Source organism: Rhodamnia argentea, chromosome 1 (assembly GCF_020921035.1).
Source record: "Rhodamnia argentea isolate NSW1041297 chromosome 1, ASM2092103v1, whole genome shotgun sequence".
Lineage (NCBI taxonomy): Eukaryota > Viridiplantae > Streptophyta > Magnoliopsida > Myrtales > Myrtaceae > Rhodamnia > Rhodamnia argentea.
The window spans coordinates 18,534,287-18,546,882 of NC_063150.1; the positions used below are offsets into that span (position 1 = coordinate 18,534,287).

Sequence of the window (12,596 nt, forward strand, 5' to 3'; positions counted from 1 at the left end):
TATATTTAGCAACTTTTGAAAATGGACCTACTTGCAATTTCAATTTAGTCCCTCGTTCTCAAATTAAGTTCAATTGATCTCTCTTGGGCAATCTTGTGCAAAAATAAACCCCCACCCACAGGTTTTTCAACATTTTAAACACACTCATGGGGCTGGTTCGGTTCAAATTGGCCATTTGGGAGCTCAATTGAGCAAATTCCTATTCCGGTCAAACCTTGAAATTGGGGAATGCTGTATTAAACTGAACCAATCTGACTCAAACTTGTCATTAATAGATAATATCCATGGTGTAAAATGCAATTTTAACATTTAATTTGGGAAATTTGGTCATCTCCAGGTTCAATTTGAGCAAGTTTAGATGAGCGGGTCAATCGGGTCGGACGGATCCAACCCGATGACCCGGATTGCCCTTCTTCCCCAATTTTGGTCTCGCCCGCAATGAAGAGGCAGGAGCGGAAGCACAAAATCGATGGCCATTTTCTTGCACGTTTGGGTACAAGGCCTGATGAAAACACTTCTCCTTTTTAGCTCGAGTGAACGTTTGAAATTGTGGTAGGATTTTCAACAGCGGTAGAATTTTTAACTTCACAGATTTTTGCCAACTTTGAGAAGTAATTTTTTTTACTTCTCACCTTACAATCACTTCTTCATCACATTACCTCACCCGCTATCCCCGGCTTCGACGCGCCACCGGCCGTCAGATTTTGTTAATATGTTCTGAAGTGAAATTTTCAACCATAATCAAACGAATTTTTCGATCAGTTTGAAAGTAGAAAATCATCTTCGCTTTGAAGGAGAAGTTAGAAATCAACGTTAGAAGTTGGAAATCAATCAAGTGTTACCTACGCCCCTAAGTCGCTATAGGACAACACAAAAGCGAAGGGACCATTTCGTACGCCGGGTACAAAGCCCCGAGGCGGTTTCAACCACAAGGGATGGATTTTTGGTGGCAAGAGGTTCTGATAACCACCAAGAGAGAGAAATCGAGAGAGAGAGAGAGAGAGAGGCGGTTGAAGCTCTCTCAACCTCCATTGATGCCCGAAGCTCGAAAAAGGCTTCAAGAACTTCGTCGTCACATTCAAGGCGAAACCGAGGCTTGCTGATCGATCCTGAAACTTCCTGACAACCTAAGGAGCCTGTGGAGCTTAGCCGTTTGAGTTTTCATCTTGAAAACAGGTAAACACCATTGTTGACCGCACGGAGCTCCTCCAATGGCGGACCTGCATTTCCTTCGTATTTCTTTGAGATTCTGGGTTCATTCTTTCCTAGAACTCCCATTGAACGTGATTCTATGCTTGATTTGCATTTTTGTTGCATAAAACCACACGGCCGACCTTCGAAAATCCATGAACCTATTGCGAGCTTGTAAGCTCGTATCAACCAAAACTGAAGCAATCGGTCCTTCAGGTGAGTCTCCTCGGTCCTCTTAGATGCTGCTTGATTGTTTTGTTTAGATTTTTAACGTTGATCATGTGAGTTTGTGCTTCGCTGAAATCGTACTCTCGGTCGGTGCTAGTTAGGTTGATTTTAGGTTGTTTTAGGTCCTGAAAATTACGTACGATTCATGTTGGAGGTCGTAGGTGGGGGAAGAAAAGGGGGGGGGGGGCCCCGGCCCGGCGGGCGGCGACCCGACCCTCAAATTTAGAGTACTTTGGAGCCGGGCCTTGGTACTGTTTTGATAGGGGCCGGTGTCATTTTGAATACGGGCCGGTGTCATTTCGAATACGGGCCGGTGTCATTAGCTTTCAGATAGCCCGAAAAAACAAAGCCCACGACGCTAGGTTGCTCACTGCACTGCTCTGTGCTCACATTTTCAAAACCCTAGTTTGAGAGAGAGAGAGAGAGAGAGAGAGAGAGAGAGAGAGAGAGAGAGAGAGAGAGAGAGAGAGGAGAGAGAGAAATGGAGAAGGGAGTGCGAGTGCGAGTGCGAGTGTGATGTCGACGACGAGGTATGCCGCACGCATGACGGGCTCAACAGGTTCCACTCCGACCTTCTCGTCTCCACTTGAAGTGAATTCTCTCATTCTCCATCACACCATGTAAGCAAATCTTCCATCTTTTCCCGCTCTCCTCCGTCCGTCTTTCGTTCTTTTTTTTGTCGTTTAAGCTCTTTCAATTCAATCTCTCACTCCTCCTCGTTTCTTTTTCCCGTAACGCCTCGGGTAAACAAGTAACCTATGAATGACCATTTCTTCCGTGTGGATGTTTTTCCTTCGTGGGTTTGGTCCGGTTCGGTCGATTTCGGTGGGATTTCATGGAGGGAGATCGATGCGTCCGGCAATTGGAGGTCCTCATGATGGCCCTCGAGAATAAAGGTGTGATTCGCCTCGCGCCCCTATGTCTTCCTTGTTCCTTTGTTCGTCTTTGCGTGCGTGAGTTGTTTCCGATTTCGGTGTGATTTTGTTGTTCTTGGGATTGTGCCAAAACCCGTGATTGGGGTGATGCGTGATGGTGCATTTGGGATTTGATTGATCTCGGGGTATCATGGTTTTGGGATTCTTGAATTTCTTATGCGGTTCGGGTGGCGATAGCTTGGTGTGGTTTGCTTGCTGAATTTTCTGGTTCTTTTGTGTTGTCGTTGTGGCCCCTCTTTGCAACTTGGGTGACGCGGCATAAGGATATGGTCTTTTGGGCGCATTTTTCGTCAAGCTAATCCTCATGGTTAAAATTTAAGTGGCCTTGTTTCATGCAGTGTTTCCAAAACTCGAAATCGGCAATCCAGACCCTTTTTTAGCGACTCTCAAAAGTTCAACTGTTCGTCTTCATCTTCGAGGGTTCCAATCCTTGTATTCTTAATGGATGAGGTAATTTCTATGTTGCATAATCTTGCACAAGTGTTGCCTCCCGATAAAGTGAAGTGTTTGTGCATCTTTCTTCTTATAACAACAGTGGATTCTTACATATAGATATAGTCATGTTGGCGGATTTCACTAGTGATATGAATCGGCCATTTGCATTAAACAAAGCAACTCATTTGTTTAACAATGATTGATATAGTTGTAATCCTTTTCATGTAGTAGTTTAACAGATTGTTTACTGGTTGTTTGTGACTTGAGAGCTTTTAGTAATTAATGTTGAATGTTTAATTTGTTAGATGTCTGAAACTAGTGCTTCAAGTACCATGGACAAAAAGAGGAGATCTACCGTGTGGGAACATTTCAAACAGATTCTTGATAAAGATAAAGTTGAATGTTTATATTGTGGGGCTAATATAGGTTGTGCTAGTGGTCAAGGCACCGGTTCAATGCATCGTCATTTATCAAGGTGTAAGGAATACCCTTATGCAAATGTCGATAAAAGGCAAAGAAGTGCCTTGGGTCGATTTGGTGGGGTTGGTAGTTCATCTGGACCTTGGAAATTTGACCAAGATGTTAGTCGAATGGACCTAGCAACCATGTTTATCATTGGTGAGTGCTCTTTTAAGTTCGTAGAAAACAAAGGATTTCAGCTATTTGTGAATAGACTCTAGCCGAACTTTGTAATCCCTACGAGGAACACATTAAGGCATGACTGTTACAAGTTGTACTTGGAAGAAAAAAGTAAATTGAAGAAATATTTCTCCGAGACATCTCCAAGAGTCTGTCTTACGACCGACACATGGACGTCATGTCAAAATTTGAGTTATATGTGTCTCTCTGCGCATTTCTTTGATGATGATTGGAAGTTGAACAAGAAAATATTAAATTTTTGTCAAATCTCGGGTCATTCTGGCAAGATTATAGGAAAAGCGATTGAGAAATGCTTAATTGATTGGGGATTCAAAATATATTTTTCACCGTGGACAATGCGAGCTTCAATGACTTAGGGATTCAATATTTAAAAGACAAACTTAGCTCTTGGAACTCTCTAGTGTTGAGAGGTGAGTTACTCCACGTGAGGTGTTGTGCCCATATACTGAGCTTGATTGTGAGAGATGGGTTGAAAGACATGAATGATTCCATCATTAGAATACGATCAGCTTGGTTATGTGAGGTCTTCTCCTGGGAGATTGAGACGATTTAAGGAGTGTATTGAGCTTCAGAATATTGAGTCCAAGAGTTTTGTATGTTTGGATGTGGAGACTCGTTGGAACTCAACATATATGATGTTAGAAGCAGCTCTAAAGTTCCAAACGGCTTTTAGCTCATTGGCATTTCGAGATCGCAAATTTGCTCAAGAGCTTTTCAAGGCGAAAGAGTTGCCTACTAGTGATGATTAGGAGTATGCCCGTAACTTTCTTCCTTTCCTGAAGTTGTTCTATGATACAACTTTAAAAGTTTCGGGTTTTTCTTATGTCAATAGTAATGATATGGGGAAGAGTGTATATGGGATCCATGGAATCATTGACAAGTATTGTCATGATGAGGACATGAGTTTGCAAGAAATGGCTAAGAGAATGAAGATTAAGTTCGATAAGTATTTTGGCAATGTGAACAATATCAATCTTATCTTATTCATTGCTTGCATACTTGACCCACAGCATAAGTGGGGATATGTGAAGTGGATGATTAATGATGTATATGAAAGTAAGGACGTGGAAACTTTATGAGATAGAGTATTAACATCTTTGACGTCATTGTTTGAGCAATACCGCACTGGTGTATGCCCCCAAAGCATCTCGAGGAAAAAGAGCACAAGGATGGTGAACACGTCAAAGTCTCCTATGGCCGATGCTGATTTTATGACTGCAAAGTATCTTAGCCAAATCGGACAAGAATATTTGGAAGAAAAATCTGAATTGGACTTGTATTTAGAGGAAAGATGTGAACGCTATAGCGCTACCTTTGATATCTTAAGTTGGTGGAAAGGAAATTCTTCGAGATATCCTATCCTCTCTTCCATTGCTCGAGATATCTTGGCCGTACCAGTCTCGACTGTAGCATCAAAGGCTGCATTTAGCACAGGAGGTCGTGTACTTGATGTGTTTCGTAGCTCCTTAACCCCTAGTATGGTTGAGGCTTTGATATGTGCTCAAGATTGGTTACGAAGTGGGCCAGGTTCTTGTTCGATTGAGGAGGACTTAGAAGAACTCGAAAAATTTGAGTCACGTAAAAAAAATATAGTTGTAGAATATTTATACCATTTTATATTTCAATGGATATGTTAGTTCTCATTTTCATCGTAAATTTAATGCAGAGTTACCTACTACGACCACCGAGCTAAACTTGACATCGATGCCTCTTGATGATTAACGAAGTTGGAGGTTGGTACATGTAATTTTGAAAAGTATACACTGTTGTAGTTCTAAAAACTATTGCACATAATTGTTGTTTGAGTGTTGAATTTTTTTTATCCTACGCCTTATTGAATATTCTCTCTTTTGGATTGTAAGAGACTAGCTCCTTCTGTATTCACTACCCGTAATCCTTTGGATTCATTTCTTGAAAGAGACTTTGCGAACCCATTCCCCTTTTGGAGACTATGTTGATGGAAATTGGTTTGGAAAGGGGATTTCGAACCGCATTCAGTGATTTTGTGCTGATGCAATTGCAACTTTCCCCCGTGTTTTTCACATTCTCTCTTGGAACAAAGACTCACTATTATGGAAGAACTTTACTTCACGGAGTTTTGTTAAGCTTGGTAGTCCTGATTTGTTTGCTTCTCCCTGTTCTAGTATAGAAAGAATCCACGATTTGTCAAGTGGGTTCTATTTGTTTAATGAGAAAAACCTTAAACATGGATATTTGCAGCTAGGCAACAATACTTAGTTATTAAAATGATGCATCCGTGAGCTCGGTATCTGGGGCTTCAAATGACATTGAGCATTAGGCGTTTTACATGGGTGTTTTGTCAATTGTATGGTTAATGATATGTTTTAGTCCTTCAAGGTATATGTCTTATAAAAACTATCACAGACTTTTAAAAAGGCTCTAAATTTTTGTATATATTCTTGAAATTGTTGTTTTAACGTGATGTGCGTAAAATGAGAAACAGAAATAGTTGAATTCAATGACACTATAAAGTATCCTCTTCAAGAAGGAAGTTTTATCTCTAAGCTAAATAACAACACACACAAACGGTATATGATTTTAAAGCGTAATTACATTATTAGCATAAATTTTTATCTTAGCGAAGTTTTACTCATGTATTTGGTTTTGGTGTATCATGGCTGTATCTTCTCTATTGTTTGTGATGAAGGTGAGGATACTTGTTCTGTCTGTTTCAAAATTTTCCAAAATATCTTATCTGCGATAATAGAACTAGTTATGTACAATTCTGCAACTTTCCTTTGGATAATGAAGCCAAAGCTTGAGCTATATGCATCATCAAGAGACCATCAAATACCCCACTGCATATTGAAATTCAAACTTATCTGTTTTTTTGTTATCACCATCATCATTGGCCACACTTACATGGTTTTAGTTGGCAGTCCAGCTTCAAATTCTTGTTAGCCTCCATGTCTTGTATTCATTAATGATTAAATATCCAGTAGAGGATGGTTTGTTCTTCAACATTTCGACTTCCGAACCCATTCCCCTTTTGGAGACAAAATTTGTTGTTGTTTCTTCTTTTACATATGGTGTATCATGCCATTTTAACCTCCCACGCTTGATTAATCTCCGCCGCCACCTCAATCACCCTCTTCACGTCTCTTATTTTGTGAGTTCTGTAGGTTGTCTCCTGAATCGGTATTGTTCTTGTCCAACCGTGTCAACTTCAAGACCGCGATCACCATTGTAGATGGCATCTAGCAATCCGCCGAGTTGCTGGATTCCTTGGAGCTTTCGACTATAGTACCGGCCGCAACTCTAAGCACATCCTGTTTTGTGATTTGTCTCTGAAGATTGAATCCTATTAGCTGCTACGGAGTCGAGTTGAGGTGTCAGGTTCTCAAGCTTCTCAACGGAAAGCTTCCTAAGTGGGACTTATTTAACCTTTTGAATGCATGCTTGTTTGTGGGAGATGCTGAAGAGAAGTGATATGCTATAATTTGCTGCAACCGATTCGCCATCTTGTGACGGTGATTTCACGGCCGCCCTTCAGCTTGTGCAAGAAATGTTGGTTTATTAGCTTTTTGGACCACGTAGTTTTGCAATCATTTCTTTCTTCTTCTTCTTGTTAGTGAACTCCTGGTATATTCCAATCCTAAGATACCTATGAGTGCTGTCTCTTTCTTAAAGATTTCATCCAAATCTTAAAGAACTGAAATGTCTGCAATAAATAGAGTTGTAGGTAATGTAAAATTGGGTCTGTTCATTATGAGTATGGTTTGATGTTTTAATTATAGAGCTTGATTTTTAATTCTTTTTCAAACTGAAAAAAAGGCGACCCGAAGATCGGAAGCATGTAACGGGTGGGGGGGGGGTATTGGGTCACCCGGGCCGGTGACCCGTCCCGACCCGGCCCATTGACACACCTAGTCGTAGGTGTGATTTAGTACAAGATCGAAAGGAAATGGTGCCGTTTAGGACCTGTTCTCGCCTGCCTGGCGAGAATTCCGGTCGTCTTCTCCAGCCAACCACCAACCAGTTAACGTTATCGACATGGCATGCCACATGGTAGCCACGTCACCTTGAACAATATTTCTTATTTAAAAATAACAAAAAAATTAAAACCGATCGGACGGACACAATTTTGCCACATGTAGCGCTCTGATATGCTATCGATACCGGTGTGTCCATCATCCCGACACATCATTTCGACATGCACAAGGTTAATTTTAAGCATTTTCAATAAATTAGGGTTAAAAATGTAAATTTATCAAAAACAAATACACTTAAGTTATATACCCAACCGCCTCAAAATTAATATACACAACCAGTAAAACAAATTTAGTCGTTAATCCATAACATAAGAAGAAAAGAGACTCACCACTGATATTTTTTTATATACATGGTAAATTATCATGCGTCCACTCATAATACGACCCACGTCGGCCTTGAGAAATATTAAAAAATTATTAAAAATTATTTACGTCAGCACCGAGGTGCCATGTCAGCGATTTTTGGCGAATAAGACTGAATCGGCAAAAGATGAAAAGGTTTAGGACTGAATTGAAAAAAGTGCGACAGGTTTATGATATTTTTCTTATCACGTTTAGAGTTGTTGCATTTTTAATTCCATGCAATTTCAATTCCATTGTCGCATTTCATTTTTTGCACTTGTAAGCAAGAAAAACAATCTTGGGTCTCTGGCTGTTGGTCCGCGTAGTAGTCGTTGTAATGCGGCCCATTTCTGTTCTTGTTGCGTCCGGAAAATGGAGGACTCCATTGAGAAATTGCCGGCCATGGATCTGATGCGCTCGGAGTAGATGACCTTCGTCCAATTCATCATCCCCGTCAAGTCCGCCCACCATGCCGTGTCCTATCTTGGCGAGCTCGGCCTCGTCCAGTTTCGCGACGTAAGTGTTGCTCCGCTCCGATCCGCACTTGACTCGTCCGATTCATGTTGGAATTAGCATCAGTAGACATTTTTTCTTTCCTTTTTTCGCTGTTGGAGAAATTTCGATCGAGTGGAGAATGATGCTGGCGAACCCTTGCTTTTTGTGTTTTCCTCAGTGATTTTTCCTTCACATTTGGATATCTCGTGCTATCGAAATAAAAAACAAAATAAAACGAAGGAATTCAGATAGAAAATCAAAACTTCTCTTGTTGCTCATCATGGCCATTGTCTCGCCCTTTGAACGGGTGTTATGAATCGAATGTTCCTAACTCCTTTCAATCAGTTGAATTCTACATGAAGTCGATAAGTATAGAGTTTATTTAGCTTACATTACGTGCATCGAAATGGACATGTAATTAGGAATGTGACACACCATATCATGTCCTGAAATGATGTGATATAAGTTTCACATGGAATGATTTCTCATCGATAAAATCAAAACACTCAGAAGTATTTTTCATAGTGGATGCTGATGTATTGTATAATCTACTATTGGGTAGAGATTGGATCCACACGAGCCAGTGTGTGCTGTCATCTTTGCATCAAACTTTAACCTTCTGGAATGGAGATAAACTGGAGTACATGAGGACTAATCATGGCTCAACTATACCTTGGGCGGAAGTTGTAACACCCCATTTTTATTAGTTTCTAATCGGTCAAGAAAGACCGAAATGGATTGGAAAGTTGACTCATGAAGAGAAGTCTGCATGATCAATGTGAATTTGAGAAGGAAATGATGCACATTCGTGGGGAACATGTACTCAATGGACTGCAAATATAACTGGTTATACTTAGTTAATATGAAAGTAACCCTTTTGGTGTCAATCTATGTTTTATGGTCTCTTGATGCTTAGCCTAATGTTTTAGACTTGTTATTATATACAACGTGTACATGGTTGGATTAATCTTCAATTTGCGTGTTTAACAAATGCATGTAAAACCTCTAGGACCTACAATAGAGATCTAATCGGATAGATGTGGTGACTTGAGATACCACATCTCTGTTTTGGTATTAGAGCATAGGTTTACTAGGAGTGATAAGGTGTGATAGCATATCATGTACTAGGATGCGTACGCGATTAAAACACCGGTGCATGTGCTATTGTATTTGTTTCGTGAAGTAAGTAACCATTGGGTTACTCATAGATTTCAGTAACATTTGTTATTTATGAAGCTGATATTGATCGTGGATGAACATGGATCAATATGCAGAGGAATATAGCTCATAATGAGAAGGACTGGTGGATCGTCATCTGGTGGATGCGGGGAGCGGACCATTGGATTGATGAAGTTCTGCAAGCTTTAGCCAACTTGGGCACAACAATAGGAGCTCAAGCTCAACAACCACAAGCTGGTGCTAATGCCGGAGGAGGCGAGCGTCCTTTACAAGGCCTAGTGGAACAATTTCTAAAGTTAAAACCACCAAAGTTCACGAGGCTAGGACACTTTGAGGAGGCTGAGAAATGGATTAAATGTATGGAAAAGATTTTCAGGTTACTGAATTGCAATGACATGGACAGAGTAGCCCTCGTTGAATACCAACTCGAGGATAACGCATAATACTGGTGGAATGCAAGCAAAGGAATCGTATTTCCTGAAGGTGTGGAGGTAACATGGGAGGTTTTTGTGGATGCTTTTTATGGGTAGTATTTCTCTAATTGTGCAAGAAACCAAAAGATAGCTAAATTTATGAATTTGACCTAAGGTGATAGGACTATGTTGCGGTATGAAGCAAAATTTGTTGAGCTATCCAATTTTGCTCCTCAATTGATTGAGACTCGGGAACGTAGGTGCAAGAGGTTTCCGAAAAAGCAGCTGGCACCCCTAAGGATCGGAGAATATCTTGAACTTTATGAATGAGCTCAATTGGTGGAGCAAGGTGCTATTGAAGGAAACGAATGAGATTGAGCTAAAAGCAGGATCAAGTCATCAAGCATCGCAAGATAATGTGAAGCGTGATAACAAGAGGCTAAGGCCATTTAGCAAATCGTTTAATGCTCCTAATAGGAGACGTAATGCTAGAAACTATTGAGGTATCGGAGGCAATCAGGTGCTAGGACAAACTCAGCGTTCGAATGACGTTTGTCATCGGTGTCGTAAAGCACATGGCAATACCCCTTGTGTCTTAGGAAGGGAATACTATGGTTGCGGATAGGTAGGACACTTGATAAGGGATTGCCCGTAAAAGAGGCAACACCTCAATGTACCACATTAACCCAACAACCCCAAGGTAGTGGAGCAAAACCTCCAAGAACCAAAGAAAGGCCTCCAGCTCAAGGGAAAATACAAGCTATGACTCAAGAGGAGGCAGAGAACTCCAAGACAACCACCACATGTATGATTTCCTTATGCAATAGGAATGCATATGCACTATTTGATATAGGCGCAACCCATTCTTTCATATCTATAAGATTTCTTGAGCTATGTGGAATAAAACCTGAATTGCTTGAAGTGCCACTTAGTATATCTACGCCTCTAAAAGATAAGGTGATGGCTACATTCGTATACAAGGATTGTAGGGTGATTATAGGAGGACACAATTTGTGACGCCCGGGAAATTCGAAGTTGTAAATTTGCCCGAATTCAATAAGAAAGAAGAGAATTGAATTTTAGTCGGTGCAAATTTTGGATCGCAAGGAATTAAGTGATGAATTTGGACGAGTCCCGAAATGTCGTTCGATTTCGATTGAGTCTCGAAATCGTGGTCGCCGTGACTTAGGAATTTTAATCCTCTCACCTAGCCTTTTTCCGAACCGAACCTAGCCAGTGAAATTCCTAATTTTAGTCTCAATCGGTTGAGCCAAAAATCCAATTAGTCCCGATTTGTCGAATTACGAAATCGCCCTTGGATATTATGCATATGGGACAAAATTATTTAATTTTTGAATGACTAGTGGGCCCCACTTTCAGTCAAACCAGCCCCCTGAGTCAAAGCTCACGTGGTCTTCTCTCTCTCCTCCCCTCCCTTCTCTCTCCCGTTGCTCTCTCTCCCCCCCGCACTTGTGTGAGAACAGCCCCCACCGAAGCCTCCTCTTCCTTCCTCCGGCGATTTTCGTGCAACCAACACCCTAACCACCACCACAGACCTCCAGCCACCTCCGCCCACCGCTCCGCCTCCACCTCCGGCCGTCGTTCGCCGCCGGGAAGCCCCTGAATCAGCCCCGGCGTCCCCTGCTCTGTTTCGGGTGCAGTGGGCTTTGTGAGCTGCGTCCGGCCTTGCCGCCGCATCCCGGCCACCACCCACCACCACCCACCACCACTCCACCTCCCACTCAACTTCCAGACGCCACCCCACCGCGGTGCACCGCCGTAGACTTGCCGAACAGCCCCAAAACAGTCCCGAACTCTTGTTTGCCTTGTTTTCGCGTCGCCGGTTCGCGCCACTGTTTCGACCTCCTCCGTCGTGACCCACTGCCCGCCGACCACCCTAAATGGTCACCCTCAACCTATCATAGCTCCATGAAGTCGTTGGGAGCCGATCGCCGCCCGTAGAGCTCGGATTGAGCTCGATTTCACCCTCCCCTGTTCTGCCCGAAATTGCCCCGTTTTTCGCGCGGTTCGGGTCGCCGTTATTCAGCCTGCCTCCAGCCGTCTGCCGCCGCTTCCGACGCCACCCACAGCTCCCCCGAAGACCCCCAAACCTTGGCCAAGCTTTTCCCCAGCCTCGGACCGCCTAAATCCCCTCCGATCGCCTCTGTTTTCCCTGTTTTGCTGCCGTCCCTGTTCTGGAAGTTCTCATTCACGCCGGCCGGCCACTGTTCCGGCTATCTCCGGCCGCCACCCTCGAGCCTCGTGCCACCTTCCCAAAGTGTCTCCGGGTTGTTTGGGCCATCTCGGACCGAGTTGGAAGCCCGAGGTTAAGTTGGGTCGCGAGTCGTTGCCGATCGTCCCGGGCCGGGCCGAGTTCGTGCCGCCGCCGCCTGACTTGAGACCGCCCGAGCTTATTATATTTGTGAGTTAGCCCCTAACTCTTGGTTAGGACGCTAATTGTGTTTGGATTAGTTTAATTAGATTATTAGGTATTTAGGTAGCTCAATTAGGGCCGGTTTAGGTTAGAAACTTGGATTAGGTTCATGGCCCTAATTGGTTAAGTTAGTCTAATTAGTTAGGATTCTATGGTTAATTAGATAATATTGATTCAATGGAATTGATTGATCCGATTGTTTGAATTAATTGATCGCGAGCGAGTGATAGGTCGAGACGAAGTGCGCAATTAGAATTGAAATTGGGATTAA

The 12,596-nt window shown here is 42.4% G+C and overlaps 1 protein-coding gene across 1 annotated transcript; it reads left to right on the forward strand.

Annotated features, from left to right (window-relative positions):
- Nucleotides 1-1,962: 1,962 nt before the first annotated feature.
- Nucleotides 1,963-5,171, forward strand: LOC125314600. Its single transcript, XM_048277330.1, has 4 exons — nucleotides 1,963-2,039; nucleotides 2,693-2,804; nucleotides 3,095-3,407; nucleotides 5,116-5,171. Exons 1-4 carry the CDS (start codon nucleotides 1,963-1,965, stop codon nucleotides 5,169-5,171), a joined length of 558 nt encoding a protein of 185 aa, XP_048133287.1.
- The last annotated feature ends 7,425 nt before the right edge of the window (nucleotides 5,172-12,596 follow it).

Coding starts and splice junctions, on each gene's coding strand:
- LOC125314600 (XM_048277330.1), top strand. CDS start 1,963: ATGACGGGCTCAACAGGTTCCACTCCGACCTTCTCGTCTCCACTTGAA. Junction 2,805..3,094: donor TTGTATTCTTAATGGATGAG/GTAATTTCTATG, acceptor TTAATTTGTTAG/ATGTCTGAAACTAGTGCTTC. Junction 3,408..5,115: donor AGCAACCATGTTTATCATTG/GTGAGTGCTCTT, acceptor AATTTAATGCAG/AGTTACCTACTACGACCACC.